Source organism: Erinaceus europaeus, chromosome 23 (assembly GCF_950295315.1).
Source record: "Erinaceus europaeus chromosome 23, mEriEur2.1, whole genome shotgun sequence".
Classification (NCBI taxonomy): domain Eukaryota; kingdom Metazoa; phylum Chordata; class Mammalia; order Eulipotyphla; family Erinaceidae; genus Erinaceus; species Erinaceus europaeus.
In genome coordinates, this window is record NC_080184.1 from 2492757 (window position 1) to 2510365 (window position 17609).

The following is a 17609-nucleotide window of genomic DNA, read 5'->3' on the forward strand; positions in this document are numbered from 1 at the left end:
CAGCCAAGTGTCACTACTCAGGAAGCTTCCCCCTGCAGGTGGGGACCCAGTGGGCCTTGAACCTGGGTCCTTGTGCATGGTAACAGGTACACTTCATTCTTTAAGTTTATTTCTTTATCGGATAGAGACAGACATAAATGGAGGAGAGGGAGAGAGACACCTGAGACCTGTGTCACCACTCAGCTTTCCCCCTGCAGGTGGGGACGGGGATGGGGGGGGGGCTTGTACCTTGGACCTTGTGCAATCAAGTGGATGCAGGACCCAAAGAAAGGCCCCTGTGGGCCCAGAAAGAGGCAGGCAGGACAGTTCTGAGCAAACACTGCAGACCCCGCCTTGCTCTCTGCACTGACCTCCACTCCCATCCCTCCCCTTGGCCCTTTGCACCATCTCCCTATGGAAAGAATATGAAACCAGGATCTGGTGACTTCAAGGGTCAAGGAAAGGTGAAGCCCGAAGCCTGCTGTGCAGATCTCCAGGAAAAAACAATGGCTGTGGACTTTACCTCAAGAGTTTTGCAAGTGACAGACAGTCCGGCCCTGGGGATTCATTCCACAAGGAATCTTTTGATCAAAGGGACATGCTGACCAAAAAAACAAAACAAAACCACCAGCAGGCCCAGAGTTAAATGGACTCTTGTTTGCAAAGTGCTGGGACTTTGGGATATCTGATTCTACCAAACCCAATGTTTAAAAATTATTTTTTTCAGTGCCAGGATCGGCGTAAGGATCCCGGTTCAAGCCCCCGGCTCCCCACCTACAGGAGAGTCGCTTCCCAGGTGGTGAAGCAGGTCTGCAGGTGTCTGTCTTTCTCTCCCCCTCTCTGTCTTCCCTCCTCTCTCCATTTCTCTCTGTCCTAGCCAACAACAACAACATCAATAACAACAACAATAATAACTACAACAATAAAAAACAAAAGCAACAAAAGGGAAAATAACTATATATATAATTTTTTTTTTCAGATATAGAGGAGAGACCCCACAGCCCTGCCCACCCTCCATGGGGCTCCCTGGGTGCTGTGCAGGGTGCTGAGAGAGGAGAGACCCCACAGCCCTGCCCACCCTCCATGGGCTCCCTGGGTGCTGTGCATGGTGCTGAGAGAGGAGAGACCCCACAGCCCTGCCCACCCTCCATGGGCTCCCTGGGTGCTGTGCCTGGTGCTGGGAGAGGAGAGACCCCACAGCCCTGCCCACCCTCCATGGGCTCCCTGGGTGCTGTGCCTGGTGCTGAGAGAGGAGAGACCCCACAGCCCTGCCCATCCTCCCTGGGCTCCCTGGGTGCTGTGCATGGTGCTGAGAGAGGAGAGACCCCACAGCCCTGCCCACCCTCCATGGGCTCCCTGGGTGCTGTGCATGGTGCTGAGAGAGGAGAGACCCCACAGCCCTGCCCACCCTCCATGGGGCTCCCTGGGTGCTGTGCAGGGTGCTGAGAGAGGAGAGACCCCACAGCCCTGCCCACCCTCCATGGGCTCCCTGGGTGCTGTGCCTGGTGCTGAGAGAGGAGACACCCCACAGCCCTGCCCACCCTCCATGGGCTCCCTGGGTGCTGTGCCATGGTGCTGAGAGAGGAGAGACCCCACAGCCCTGCCCACCCTCCATGGGCTCCCTGGGTGCTGTGCAGGGTGCTGAGAGAGGAGAGACCCCACAGCCCTGCCCACCCTCCATGGGCTCCCTGGGCGCTGTCCATGGTGTTGAGAGAGGAGAGACGCCCACAGCACCTCGTTTTAGGGCTGGTGGATGGGGCTTGGGTGGAGGAGATGGCAGCAAAGAAAATAAATCAGGAGCCAGCAAAATAGCTCACTGCTTTCTCACATGAATGACCTGGGTTCGAGTTCACTCTCTTCCACATTGAAGAAAGCTTCCGAGCTGTGGTGTCTCTCTCTTTCTGTCCTGATCCTCCTCCTCCTCTTCTTAAAAGATTTGAGGAGTTGGACGGTAGCACAGCAGGTTAAGCGCACATGTCACAAAGCGCAAGGACCCGCGTAAGGATCCCGGTTCGAGCCCCCGGCTCCCCACCTGCAGGGGAGTCGCTTCCCAGGCGGTGAAGCAGGTCTGCAGGTGTCTGTCTTTCTCTCCCCCTCTCTGTCTTCCCCTCCTCTCTCCATTTCTCTCTGTCCTATCCAATGACAACGACATCAGTAGAATAAAACAAAGGCAACAAAATGGAATAAATAAATATTTAAAAAAAGATTTACTTATTGGGTTGGGAAGACAGCACAGTGGTTCTGCGAAAGACCCTCCTGCCTGAGGCTCTGAGGTCCCAGGTTCAATCCCCAGCACCACCATCAGCCAGAGCTGAGCAGGGCTTTGGGGAAGGGGGAAGAAGATTCTTCATATGTAAAGAATTCTTACAAATTAACAAGAAGAAAAAAGGCAGGGCCAGGGAGACAGCAGAATCGTGATGCAAAATAACTCTCCTGCCTGAGGCTCTGAAGTCCCAGGTTCAATCCCCAGCACCACCATCAGCCAGAGCTGAGCAGGGCTTTGGGGAAGGGGGAAGAAGATTCTTCATATGTAAAGAATTCTTACAAATTAACAAGAAGAAAAAAGGCAGGGCCAGGGAGACAGCAGAATCGTGATGCAAAATAACTCTCCTGCCTGAGGCTCTGAAGTCCCAGGTTCAATCCCCAGCACCACCATCAGCCAGAGCTGAGCAGGGCTCTGGGGTCTCTCTGTATCACTCTCATTAAAATAAAATAAGGGTGTGGGAGGTAGATAACATACTAGTTCTGCAAAAAATATTTTTCCCCCTGAGGCTCTAAAATTCCTACGTTCTGTCTCCAGCACCAGCATCTGCCAGAGCTGAGCAGAGCTCTGAGAAATCTCTCTCTCTCTTTCTCACTGTCACTCTTTCATAAAAGAAAACCCATACAGTATACATACATTCAAAGTCAAATAATAAAGATTGGCATGACTATTAAAAAATAAAAAGTTTTTAAAATATTTTTTTATTTATTACTAGATAGAGACAGACAGAAATTGAGAAGAGAAGGGGAATGCAGAGAAAGAGACAGAGAGACATTTGCAGCCCTGCTTCACCCACCACTCATGAAGCTTTTCCCCTGCAGGTGGGGACCAGGGGCTTGAACCCAGGCCCTTGTGCACTGTAATGTGTGCTCTCAACCAGGTGTGGCACTGCCCAGCTCCAAGAAAAAAGGCTTTTAAAAAATATTTATTTATTTATTCCCTTTTGTTGCCCTGGTTGTTTTATTGTCGTAGTTATTGTTGTTGTTATTGACGTTGTCGTTGTTGGATAGGACAGAGAGAAATGGAGAGAGGAGGGGAAGACAGAGAGGGGGAGAGAAAGACAGACACCTGCAGACCTGCTTCACTGCCTGTGAAGCGACTCCCCTGCAGGTGGGGAGCCGGGGGCTCGAACTTAGGCCGGCCGGTCCTTGTGCTTTGTGCCAAGTGCACTTAACCTGCTGCGCTACCACCGGACTCCCTGAAAAATGTTTTTATAATAAACACATTTTGGTGTATTATACCAAAGGAAAAGACTCTGGGGCCCTGGGATGGGGGTGTGGGCAGTTTCAGGTCCCCTGAACATGATGGCAGAGGAAGACCTAGTGTGTCCTCTTTCAGAGGGGGTCGCTTCACAAGCCGTGTAGCAGGTCTGCAGGTGTCTGTCTCTCCCTCTCCTCTCTCAATTTCTGTCTGTCCTGGAAGCAAAAAAATAATTAATTAATAATTAATTGATTGATTAAAATAAATAAACAGACTTGGGATGCAAACTTCCTTGCGGGTGGGGGAGGGCTCGGCGGGTGTCTTGGAGGAAGCATCTGGAAGGCTGGATGGAGTGCACTGTCTCTGGGTGAAAGAAAACATTCCAGGCCTGTGGGGCACAAGAGACGTCATCTAAGCTGTCGATAAAAATCCTCAGCAATGTATGTGCCCTCCTAAGGATACTCAGATGAGTGAGAAGCGACTCTGGTACTGAGCTTTCTAAATCCAAGGCATTTTCCTGTCATAATTATCTATGTTATTATTATTATCTTACTAGAACCCTGCTCAGCTTTAGCTGATGGTGGTGCTGGGGATTGAACCTGGGACCTCAGAGTCTCAGGCAAGAGAGTCTTTCTTTTTTTTTTTTTCAGAACCATTGTGCTGTCTCCCTGCCTCTATGTTTTTTTTTTTGTTTTTGTTGATTTGTCAACACTTTTTTACATATGTGGGGTTTAAAATTAAATTAGAGTTCTGCTCAGCTCTGGCTTATGGTAGTGTTGGGGATTGAACCCGGGATCTTGGGCACATAAGCCTTGTGTTCTAATGCACTGAGTTATCTCACTGCCATCTCCTACCCCCCTCCCCCCCACACACACCTGGCAGCCTTCTAAGCCTGGCTGAGTCAGCAGGGTTCCCCTCAGGGACAGAAAGCTTTAAGGCCCACATTACAGTGCACAAGGACCTGGGTTCAAGCCCCTGGTCCCCGCCTGCAGGGGAGAAGCTTCATGAGTGGTGGAGCATGGCTGCAGGTGTCTCTCTGTCTCTTTCTATATAATTAATATTTTATTTATTATTGGACAGAGACAGAGAGAAATTGAAAGGGAAAGGGGGAGATAGAGAGGGAGAGAGACAGAGACACCTGCAGCCCTGCTTCACCACTTGCAAAGCTTTCCCCCTGCAGTTGGGGAAAGAGGGGCTTGAACCTGGGTCCTTCTTCACTGTAATGTGTGTGCTCAACCAGGTGCTCCACCGCCTGACCTCTCTCTAGCTCCCCCTTCTCCTCTCTATTTCTCTCTGTCCTATTAAATAAAGTGTTTATTTTGTTTTGTTTTGTTTTTACAAAGCCCTGCTCAGCTCTGGCTTATATAAGGTGATGCGGGAGATTGAACCTGGAATCTTGGAGCCTCAGGTATGAGAGTCTCTTTGCATAACCATGATGCTATCTACCCATGCCGAAGACAGAGATTTTTTTTTAAAAGATCATAAAAGGGGGTCCCACGGTAGTACAGCGGGTTAAGCACTCATGGCAGGTCTGCAGGTGTCGGTCTTTCTCTCCCCCTCTCTGTATTCCCCTCCTCTCTCATTTCTCTCTGTCCTATCCAACAACAACGGCAAAAAACAACAACAACGATAAACAACAAGGATAACAAAAGAGGGGGGGAAGGTCCCCAGGAACAGTGATTCCTGGTGCAGGCACTGAGCCCCAGCAATAACCCTGGAGGCAAAAAAGTAAAGGAGTCGGGCGGTAGCGCAGCGGGTTATGCGCAGGTGGCGCAAAGCACAAGGACCGGCAAGGATGCTGGTTCGAGCCCCGGGCTCCCCACCTGCAGGGAGTCGCTTCCCAGGCGGTGAAGCAGGTCTGCAGGTGTCTGTCTTTCTCTCCCCCTCTCTGTCTTCCCCTCCTCTCTCCATTTCTCTCTGTCCTATCCAACAACGAACGGCATCAACAATAACAATAATAACCACAAGGCTACAACAACAAGGGCAACAAAAGGGAATAAATAAATGAATAAGAATAAAAACAATAATAGCCGCAACAATGATAAAACGAGGGAAACAAAAGGGGGGGAGGAAATAGCCTCCAGAAGCAGTGGATTCATGGTGCAGCCCCAGCATTAATCCGGGAGGCAAAGAAAAAAAAAGGGAAGGAAGGAAGGAAGGAAGGAAGGAAGGAAGGAAGGAAGGAAGGAAGGAAGGATGAGGGCAGGGTGGGGTAGATAGCATAATGGTTATGCAAACAGACTCTCATGCCTGAGGCTCTGTCAAGTCCCAGATTCAATCCCCACCACCACCATAAGTCAGAGCTGAGCAGTGCTCTGGTAAAAAAGAGAGAGACAGACAGAGTGAGAGTGAGAGTGAGAGTGAGAGTGAGAGTGAGGAAGGAAGGAAGGAAGGAAGGAAGAAAAAGAAATCGTTAAAAAAAAAAAAAAGACGTGTTTAGCAAAAATTTCCTTCCTCTCACCACAGTGACACTGGAGAACTTTGGGAAAAGTAGAAGACAGACAATAAGGGCAACAAAAGAGAAAATAAATCAATCAATATAAGAATTAAACAACAACAACAAAAGAGAAAATAAATAAATAATAAAAATTTAAAAACAAAAGAGAAAATAAATATAAAAAACAACCACAAAAGAGAAAATAAATATAAAAAACAACCACAAAAGAGAAAATAAATATAAAAAACAACCACAAAAGAGAAAATAAATAGATATAAAATTTTTTTTAAAAAGTAGGAGACGGAGTGGAAAGGTCTGGAAAAGGCGCCCTTCCAGGTGTGTGTGAGGGGTGGGGGTGGAGGCAGGGGAGGGGTGGTGTTTGTTTGGGGAGGCATCCCGCAATGCCCGGCCTGAGGTGTGGCTGGAATGCAGGGGTGGGGTAGGGGGAGGCCCAGGCAGGGGTCAGTGTGTGCTGAGGACAAAACCCCAGGGAGTCACTGCAGGCACCTGGAGGCCCCCACAGTACCGAATGTTGAGAACAGCCCTTAGCCCGCCACCAACTGCTCCTTGTTCCGTGTAAATGTTCCCACCTGTGCCCACCCTGTGGTAACTAAATAAAGGTGGGATGAGAAAGGATCGGGGTCGCAGACTCTTCTCCCCTCGCGTGGAAGGGTGTCGTCGACCCGAGCTTAAGCTTGCTGATAAAGGCTCTTGCTGGGATGCTGGTCTTCTTTGCGTGGGGTCTGGGCCTAACAGGGCAGTGGCTCACAGGTCACTGTGCACAAAGGACCCGGGTTCGAGCCCCCAGTCCCCACCTGCAGGGGAGGAGGACAGCTTCTTCTCCTGTTTCTGCTTCTTCTCCTTTTTTTTTTTTTTTTAGCAGACCACGCCCATGAGGAGGCCAGGCCCCCAGCCAAGCTCCCAATAGACTCTCCTGCCTGAGGTCCCAGGTTCAATCCCCAACACCACCATCAGCCAGAGCTGTGCAGGACTCTGGGCTCTCTCTCTCTTTCATATCTATCTATCTATCTATCTATCTATCTATCTATCTATCTATTCATTATCTATCTGTCTTATCTAAGGCTCTGAGGTCCCAGGTTCAGTCCCCAGCACCACCATCAGCCAGAGCTGTGCAGGACTCTGGGCTCTCTCTCTCTTTCATATCTATCTATCTATCTATCTATCTATCTATCTATCTATCTATCTATCTATCTATTCATTATCTATCTGTCTTATCTAAGGCTCTGAGGTCCCAGGTTCAGTCCCCAGCACCACCATCAGCCAGAGCTGTGCAGGACTCTGGGCTCTCTCTCTCTTTCATATCTATCTATCTATCTATCTATCTATCTATCTATCTATTCATTATCTATCTGTCTTATCTAAGGCTCTGAGGTCCCAGGTTCAGTCCCCAGCACCACCATCAGCCAGAGCTGTGCAGGACTCTGGGCTCTCTCTCTCTTTCATATCTATCTATCTATCTATCTATCTATCTATCTATCTATTCATTATCTATCTGTCTTATCTAAGGCTCTGAGGTCCCAGGTTCAGTCCCCAGCACCACCATCAGCCAGAGCTGGGCAGGACTCTGGTCTCTCTCTCTCTTTCATATCTATCTATCTATCTATCTATCTATCTATCTATCTATTCATTATCTATCTGCCTTATCTAAGGCTCTGAGGTCCCAGGTTCAATCGCCAGCACCACCACTAGCCAGCTGAGCAGGGCCCTCTCCCTCTCATCCATCCTTCTCTCATCCATCCATCCATCCATCCATCCATCCATCCATCTCTCTATCCATTCATTATCTATCTCTCCTGCCTGAGGCTCTGAAGTCCCAGCTTCCATCCCCAGCACCACCACCACCACCAGCTCTGGTCCCTCTCAGAAAATCTTTCTCTCTATGTCTTGTCCTTTAAAATAAACAGATACAATATAATGATTTTTATTGTGGGTTGCTTTTAGGATGACCAAGCTGGGACCCCCCCACCACCACCCACAGCATATACAGAGCTCCCATCTTTGGGGGGGGGGATGGGGCTGACTTTCCCCCTGACCCCTTCTTATTTATTTATTTATTTCCTGACCCCTTCTTATTGGGGGGGGCACACATCCAGGGCAAGAAGGGGGTCTCACGCTCGCAGCCTAGTGGTTAAAATAATTGGCCATGAAAACCCAGGGGGAGGGAGGGGCAGAGGGAAGGGTGGTTCCAGGAAGTGATAAGAGACAGGAAATGATGGTTAATGGAATGAATGGATGACTAAGTCTACTAGGAGAGAGATAACCCCTAGGGGCAGGTAGAAGAATGGGCTTGGGACAAATTTGAGATGTGGGAGAAGGAGCCAGTAAGAATTTTTCAATTAATTAATTCATTCTTTTCACAAAAATTTACAGAACTTTCTATATGCCCTGGGCTGGGGGTGGAGAAAACTTGGTCCAATAGTCAACATGAAACACAATTCGTTTAAACCATTAAGCCCCTAATAAAAAAAATAATTTAAAGAAAGAAAAACCAATTCTCTCTCTTTCTCTTTCTATTTCGGGAGAGGGGGTGACCAGAGAAATGGAAACCAGAGATAAAAACCAAGACCTTATATATACAAAGTCTGAATTTTATCAGTCAGCTATGTCCCCCAGCTTAGAAACATAACTCCTCCTCCCCCCCAAAAAAACTATAATTATTGTTATTATCTTATTTATTTTTACCAGTCTCTGTTCAACTCTGGCTTATAGAGCTTCAAAGGGATTGAGCCTGGGAACCTCAGGACCTGAGACAGAAGAGTCTATTTGTATAACCATTACACTATTTTCCCTTTGCTGCTAAAAAGGTTTATTTATAAGAGAGAGAGGGAGAGAGAGAGAGAGAGAGGGAAGCAGGGCCTCCCTTTGGAACGTCTGATGCTGGGGATTGAACTCAGGCCCTCAGGCTTCAGAGTATAAATTCTATCCCTTGCACCCCCTCCTAGGCTGTGACATACAGTTTGATTTAAATTTACTGTGGACGTTGTTTATTTGTTTACTTATTTACTGCCGGAGCCCTGCTCAGCTCTGGCTGATGGTGGTGCTGGGGGTTGAACCTGGGATCTCTTGTTCCTTAGGCATGAAAGTCTTTTTGCATCACCATTATACCATCTCCCCAGAACTTCAAAACCAACAGTAATGCAATAGGTGAAAAAAAATCAAAATATAGATCTATAAGATAAAATAAATATATCAATACTATATTCAGAGGCAGGGGGGGTAGATAGCATCATGGTTCTGCAAAGAGACTCTCCTGTCTGAGGCCCAAAGTCCCAGGTTCAATCCGGATAGTGACACACTCGTTTGAGCGTACAGGTTACAGTGTATAGAGGACCGCGGGTTCAAGCCCTCACACCCCACCTGCTGAGGGGAAGCTGGGGAGCTTGGCTGGCTGACTCACCAGCTCAGGGTCGCCCTCTGCTGTTGGTTTTGGTCCAGAAGAGAGGAAGAGGATGATGATGGTGGTTATTGTGGCATACACACATCAACATGGTTTTTGCCAGGCTGACAATAAATACATGAATACATAAATAAATAAATAAATAAACACATAAACAAATAAGTATAATCATGGGCCCCTTGCAATATACCTAAAATAGACCTACGAGCTTTTTCCAAAACAGAGACCCCCAAATCTTCATCTGCACTATTCCAGCCCTTAGGTTCATGATTAGTTAATAATTTGTTTGGCTTTATATGTTAATTCTTCGTTCAGTCACCAGGTTCCAGATGCTAACATGATGCGACCAGACTTCCCTGGACAGAAAACCCCACCAATGTGTCCTGGAGCTCTGATTACCCAGAGCCCTGCCCCACTAGGGAAAGAGAGAGGCAGACTGGGAGTATGGATCCACCTGTCAACACCCATGTTCAGCGGGGAAGCAGTTACAGAAGCCAGACCTTCCACCTTCTGCATCTCACACTGACCCTGGGTCCACGCTCCCAGAGGGATAAAGAATGGGAAAGCTGTCAGGGGAGGGGATGGGGCACGGAGTTCTGGTGGTGGGAATTGTGTGGAGTTGTACCCCTCTTATCCTTTGGTTTTTGTCAGCGTTTTCCTTTTTATAAATAAAAATTAAAAAGTAGGGAGTCGGGCTGTAGTGCAGCGGGTTAAGCGCAGGTGGCGCAAAGCACAAGGACCGGCATAAGGATCCCGGTTCGAACCCCAGCTCCCCACCTGCAGGGGAGTCGCTTCACAGGCGGTGAAGCAGGTCTGCAGGTGTCTATCTTTCTCTCCTCCTCTCTGTCTTCCCCTCCCTCTCTCCATTTCTCTCTGTCCTATCCAACAACGACAACAACAATAATAACTACAACAATAAAACAACAAGGGAAACAAAAGGGAATAAATAAAATAAATATTAAAAAAAAATTAAAAAGTAAATAAACAAAGTCAGGGAGATAGCACTGTAGTTCTGCAAAAAAAACATCTCCTGCCCGAGGCTCTGAGGCCACAGGTTCAATTCCCAGCACCACCATCAGCCAGAGCTGAGCAGGGCTCTGATCTCTCTGTGTGTGTTTCATTAAAATAAAACAAACAAGATCTTTAAAAATAAATAAAGCCTGTGAGGATTCAGGAAGACCCCAGCCTCTACCTCCTCACTTCTCCAGGACAAAGACAGAAGCAGAGGACCCAGCATTGGCGGTGGGGGAGGCGAGATGTTTTGCAGAAAACAGAAATTTTACACATGTACCAACAACTGTACTTACTGTGAACCTCTAATCCCCCCATAAAAATATTAACAGAAAAACAGTTTAAAAGGTTACTACGTGACTCTGTCTTTCTCTCTCTCTCTTGTTGTTGAGGAGACAGCAGAGTTCTGTTTGGTGATTAGTTTGTCTTAGTTTATGAATCGTTGTTCTTGAATAAAGAAATACAGCTTCCCTGCCCAGCCGTTGTCTCCGCGTCTCTGTTACCCGCCGTGAAGCCAGCCCGGCCAGCTGGAGCCTTCCGGGAATTTTAACAACACCTCTCTCTCTTTCTATCACTCTCTCTCTTTGCCTCCAGAGTTTCCAGTGGGGCTCGGTACCAGCAATACAAACCCACTGCTCCTGGAGACGATTTTTAAATTTAATTTTATTTTATTGAATAGGACAGAGAGAAATGGAGAGAGGAGGGGAAGACAGAGGGGGAGAGAAAGACAGACACCTGCAGACCTGCTTCACCATCTTCACCCTGCAGGTGGGGAGCCAGGGGCTCGAACTGGGATCCTTACTCTGGTCCTTGAGCTTTGCACTATGTGTGCTTAACCTGCTGCACCACCGTCCGGCCCCCTCTTTCTTTTCTCTATTCATCCTTTTTATTTTCCCCAGAGCCCTGCTCAGCTCTGGCAGATGGTGGTGCTGGGGATTGAACCTGGGACCTCAGAGCCTCAGGCAGGAGAGTCTTTTGCAGAACCATCAGGCTGTCTCCCCAGCTCTAATAGTGTCTCTGAAGGAATGCAATCCCAAAACACTAATGAAATTTGGACTTTAAAAGACCCCATTAAAAGTATATAAGCAGGGGGTCGGGCAGTAGCGCAGCGGGTTAAGCGCAGGTGGCGCAAAGCGCAAGGACCCGCGTAAGGATCCCGGTTCGAGCCCCCGGCTCCCCACCTGCAGGGGAGTCGCTTCCCAGGCGGTGAAGCAGGTCTGCAGGTGTCTGTCTTTCTCTCCCCCTCTCTGTCTTCCCCTCCTCTCTCCATTTCTCTCTGTCCTATCCAACAACGAATTGCGTCAACAAGGGCAATAATAATAACCACAACGAAGCTACAACAAGGGCAACAAAAGGGGGGAAAAATGGCTTCCAGGAGCGGTGGATTCATGGTGCAGACACGGAGCCCAGCAATAACCCTGGAGGAGGAAAAGAAAAAAAGTGTATAAGCAGTTCTCTCCTCCCTCTTCTCTCTCTCCTACTTCCAATTTGCTATAAATATGCCACCATGCTTGGGAGGTGTCTGATAAAGTATTTGGATATATTATTATTTGAATATTATTATTATTTGTTTACTAGAGCTGTGATCAGCTCTGGCTGACGGTAGTGCTGGGGATTGAACCTGGGACTTCTAGGACCTCAGGATGAAAGTCTTTTGCAGAACCATCATATCTCTAACCCTTTTTTGTTTATTTGTTTGTTACCAGAGCACTGTTCAGCTCTGGCTTATGGTGGTGCTGAACCTGGGACTCTGGAGCCTTAGGCATGAGAGTCTGGTTTCATAATCATTATGCTGTCTACCCTCTGCCCCTCCCCAACCCTTTTAACAATATTTTTATTTTAATGAGAGAGAGAAAGATAGAGAGAGAGAGAGGTCAGAGTCCTGCTCATCACTGGCTGATGGTGGTGCTGAGGATTGAACCTGGGACTTCAGAGTCTCAGCAAGAAAGTCTTTTTATATATATATTTATTTATTCCCTTTTGTTGCTCTTGTTGTTTTACTGATGTTGTAGTTATTGTTGTTATTGATGTCGTTGTTGGGTAGGACAGAGAGAAATGGAGAGAGATGGGGAAGACAGAGAGGGGGAGAGAAAGACAGACACCTGCAGACCTGCTTCACCGCCTGGGAAGCGACTCCCCTGCAGGTGGGGAGCCGGGGGGCTCCAACCCGGATCCTTCCGCCGGTCCTTGCACTTTGCGCCACCTGCGTTTAACCCGCTGTGCTACCGCCCGACTCCCAAGCAAGAGAGTCTTTTCCAGAACCATGATGCTTTCTCCCCGGCCCTGCCTTTTTCTTGTTCATTTCTAAGAACTTTTTTTACATATGTGTTTTTATTTTTTTCTTAATCCCAGAGCCCTGCTCAGCTCTGGCTGCTGGTGGTGCTGGGGATTGAACCTGGGACCTCAGAGCCTCAGGCAGGAGAGTCTTTTTGCAGAACCGCTGTGCTGTCTCCCCATCCTTGAAGACTTTCTTTCTTTCTCTCTCTTTCTGAATAAGTTTGCAAGACTGGAGGAGACAGCATAATGAGAACTGGACAAACAGGAAGGCCAAAGTTCCCAACTGAGTCCGTTCAATATCTTTTCCCAGATGCTTAAACGTTGGGGGGGGGGGATGCCCAGGGGTTAGGGGGTGGGTACCAAGGCCTGGTCCTGGGTGCTTGCAAGGAGTTGGGTCTTGGGTGCCTCTGCCGCCTCCCTCCGCCCCCCTGCACCCCAGGGCTCCTCCTCTTCCACCCCTTCTGAGGCAACAGTTACAGGCAGGGAAGAGGAAGTGGTAAGAATCTGAGAGAGAGAGAGAGAAAAAGAGAGAGAGAGAGAGACACAGAGAGAGCTGGGGCGGCCTGCCTGCTGGCGGGGAAGCCTCAAAGGTGCAGGCCCCGAGCCCCTCGAGAAAGGGGAGGTGGCGCCGGGGCAGGGGGGAAGCCATGGAGCTGTGGCGGCAGTGCACCCACTGGCTGATCCAATGCCGCGTGCTGCCCCCGAGTCACAGGGTGACCTGGGACGGGGCTCAGGTGTGCGAGCTTGCCCAGGCCCTGCGTGATGGCGTCCTGCTCTGCCAGCTTCTCAACAACCTGCTCCCCCATGCCATCAACCTCCGCGAGATCAACCTGCGTCCCCAAATGTCGCAGGTGAGGCTGGGGTGCGGGGTGGGGTGAGTGTGGACGTGCTTGGGGAGGGGGAACACCTGAGGCCTGGTGTGAAGGTTGTGGCAGATGGTAGGGGGTCTTCAGAAACACCTGCTTCTGAAGGTGGACACACACACACACACACCCCAAAACCCTTCCCAAAGATTTGGGGGGTGGTCCAGCCCCAAAGAAACAACGGGACCGAAAATGGGGACAGGGGTTCCCAGTTGGACTACAGAGCTCAGGACCTGCAGCTTGAATCCAGGTTGGTTTGAGCCAATCCTGAACCCACCACCTCCCCCCAAATGGGACCCTCTTAGGGGGCTACAGAAGGGGACCCCCGATTCCAGCTGTGTGGGAAGGTCCGTCACTCGTGTCTGTCCTCCCGGAGCTGGGGTGAGGGGCCCCTCTGCTTCCTTCCTCATCTCTCTCCTTCCTTCTGGCTTCCTGCCTGGGCCCCGGGGGCCCAGCAGGGAGGGCAGACATTTTTTTGGGGGGTGGGGGAGACTCTATATCACCTCCCAAACTCGCCTTTTCCCTGGTTCCATTCATCTCAGGAAAACGTAGAGCCGAGAGGAGATCCTGAGCCCCCTCCATCCCTATTCCCTCACCTCCAGATAAGACCTGTCATCTTGGGGGTCCCATCTCTCTCTGGAGGGCTTGCCACCAGAGTTGGGGGGTGTCAGATCTGACTGTAGCCCCCTCCTGTGAATGTGATGCTAGGGTTCCCCCCATACCCACCCAACACCCCACCCAGACCTTAAGAACCATATTCAAATCCTTTTTTGAATGTGGTTGGAGGGTCAGGGTCCCAGGAACTGAGTCTACTTTCCTTCCTCAGGGTCCACCTGAGTATGGGGGTCACCTCTGCTTTTTTTTTTGGGGGGGCTGAGGCTTTGAGATGTGTGTCTGAGGGGATGATTGCTTCCCTGACCTTCCCACGGAATCTTAATCTTCCCCCAGCCATAATCTTGGGGGGAAGCTCTGACAGACGGTGAATTTTGGGGGTGGGGAATGACCAGACTGGGACAGGTAGATATGGGGGAAAAGGAGGAGTTAGTCAGGATTTTTTTTTGGGGGGACACATCCCTGAAGGGGTGTCTCCTGAAATCAGGGTCACGGCGGGGAGGGAAACTGGGAAGCTTACCTTCCCTGGGTCATTGGTGGGGGGAAGCAGGGAGGCCCACCCTCCCTGAAGCAGAGCTGAGAACTTCCTGAATGAGAAAGGAAACCCCAGGCTCCACCCACCCCCACCCCCAAATCATGGCCGGTTCCCACTCTGTCTCCCCCAATTTGCTTTCTTCTCTGTGACTCCCTGACTAGAGGAAGTGACCCTGGACGGATCGGTCAGAACCCTAGACTTGTATGAAATCAAGTTCTCTCTCCCCCAACCCCCCAAGCAAGAGTCATGGTTCATGGGAAAGAGAGAAGCAACTTCTGCCCAAGGCTGATTCTCTGAAAGAGAGAGGAGTGGCAAATGGACTTGGCAAAATAGAGAGCTGGGGGGGGGGGGGCAAAAAGTGGAACTTTTGGAAAGTAGGGAGGTGTCTTTGGAGCAAAGGCAGATGTGTCCTATCTCCATCTCCCACCACCACCACCACCCTGTCCCAGAACGGAAGGAGGAGTAACCAGACTTGGTGGCCAGAAGGGATATTTGAGCTGGGTTTTGCAGAGTGGGTAAGAGTTTTCACATTGGTTTGGTTTCCTTTGCCCGACTGTGACGGGTGGGCTTCAGCATGGGCCTGGGGTGTCCCCCTGAGGCCCCCTCACTATTTAAACTCGGAGGGTGGGGTGTTTGTGAGTGTCCCCTGCCCTGTCTCTCTTGTCCCATCACCGTGGGGATGGTGTGGAGAGGTCTCACACAGCCGGTGCTCCAGCCTCCTGAGTTCCTGGGTCCTCTTGCCTGGCATTGTGGGGGGAGGGTTGGGGTCTGGGGATGACTCCCCAGCACCCCATAGGCTGGGGCACTGCTCCCTCAGGCATCTTCCCCGCTCGAGAGGTAGATCTTGAATAATGGCGAGGTGTGTGGGGTGGTGCTGGGGACTGCTCCGTCTGTCTCACTCCTGCTTTGTGACCCCTGTGCTTTGTCTCAGCTGTGTCCACGGAGGATGGTGGGAAAAGCATATTTAGCAGGTTATCCATCCATCCATCCATCCATCCACCCATCCATCATCCATCCATCCATCCACCCATCTTTTTGTCCATCCATCCACCAGCCCATCCACCCATCCATCTTCCACCCACCCATCCATCCACTCACCAACCCACCTATCCACCCATCCATCATCCACCCATCCATCCACCCATCTATCCATCCATCTGTCCACCCATCCATCCATTCTTTTGTCCATCCATCCAGCCACCCATCTATCCATCCATACATATATACATACATCCTTTTGTCCATCCATCATCCACCCACCCATCCATCCATCCATCCACACAGCAACCCATCTGTCCACCCATCCATCATCCATCCATCCATCCATCCATCCTTTTGTCCACCCGTCCATCATCCATCCATCCATCCACCCATCTATCCATCCATACATACATATATACATACATCCTTTTGTCCATCCATCCATCCATCCATCCTTTTGTTTATCCATCCTTCCATCAATCCATCCATTATCCATCCACCCAACCATCCATTCATCATCCACCTGTCTATCATCTATCTATTCATTTATCCATCCATCCATCCATCTATGCATTTATGCATGCATCCATCCATCCATCCTTTTGTTTATGCATCCATCCATCTATCCATCCATCATCCACCCACCCAACCATCCATCATCCATCCGTCTATCCATCCACCTGTCTATCACCTATCTATTCATTTATCCATCCATCCATCCACGCATTTATGCATCAATCCATCCATCCATCCAGTCATCTACCCATCCATTTGTCCTTCCATCTGGTCACTCGTTTTTCACTCACCCACCTACACCCTCATCCACCAGCCTGTGGGGTGTGATAGGGCCTGTTCTTGGTACTGAGACCATAGGAACACACAGAGACACACAGAGAGACACACACAGAGAGACACAGACAGACACAGAGACACACACAGACAGACACACACAGAGAGACAGACAGACACACACACACAGCCCCCTGATGTCCAGCTGCCGGGAACCTGTCTCCCTGGGCACCAGTGGCCAGAAGGGAGACATGCTCTAGAGAGAGCAGGAGAGTCTTCTCAGCCCTGTCTCTTTCTATTTTTTAATCAAATTCTTTTTATTTGGTTTTATTTTATTTACTACTGGATAGAGACAGAGAGAAATCAAGAGAGGAGGAGGCGCTAGAGAAGAGAGGGAGAGAGACAGAGAGACACCTGCAGCCCTGCTTCACCACTCGTGAAGCTTTTCCCCCTGCAGGTGGGGAGCAGGGGCTCGAACCCGGGTCTTCGTGCACTGTAATTCTTCTTCTTCTAGCGTTTGCCTTTCTTCCGTAGCCAGTCAACAGCGTCAGGTTGAGCCTGATGTAAAGTTTCGAGACCTCCTTTGAATCTGGAGAGGTGGCAGTCGTTGACTATGTGGGTCATAGTCTGTCTGGAGCCGCAGGGGCAGTTCGGGTCGTCTCTGGCTCCCCAGCGCTGGAACATAGCGGTGCACTGGCCATGGCCTGTTCGATAGCGATGGAGGAGGGCCCGATCATAACGTGCTAGGTCAAAGCCGGGTTGGCGCTCGCAGGGGTCTGTGATGAGGTGTTTGTTCTTGACCTCAGCTGACTGCCAGCTCTGTTTCCAAGAGACTGGAACAGAGAAGTTCAGTGTAGGCGTAGGGGACCAGATTGGGTGACGAGACGTCAAGCGTTGAACAGGGTGGGCGAAGATATCCGTGTATATTGGCAGGTCCGGTCGAGCGTAGACGTGGGAAATGAACTTAGATGATGCCGCATCCCGACGAATATCTGGCGGGGCGATGTTGCTGAGAACTGGCAGCCACGGAACCGGGGTGGGACGGATGGTTCCAGAAATATTCACTGTAATGTGAGCGCTTAACCAGGTGCACCACCGCCTGGCCCCCGCGTTATATTTTTGATAGAGAAGATGAGAGTCAAGGAGGAGAGACAGAGGGAAGGAAAGAATCCACGCATGAGCCCCTCACCCCCACCACAAATGCTCCCATGTGGTGCCTGGGCACTCGAACCCAGGTCCTTGTG

At 49.9% G+C, this 17609-nt stretch overlaps 1 protein-coding gene across 1 annotated transcript in view; it reads left to right on the forward strand.

Annotated features, from left to right (window-relative positions):
- The first annotated feature begins 13105 nt into the window (after positions 1-13105).
- The window catches only part of VAV1 (vav guanine nucleotide exchange factor 1), a 77994-nt gene continuing 73490 nt past the window's right edge, over positions 13106-17609 (forward strand). Inside the window, exon 1 of the mRNA XM_060181563.1 lies at positions 13106-13436. Coding sequence (XP_060037546.1) covers positions 13233-13436 — 204 coding nt within the window. The 5' untranslated portion in view covers positions 13106-13232. The remainder of the gene's footprint in view (positions 13437-17609) is intronic.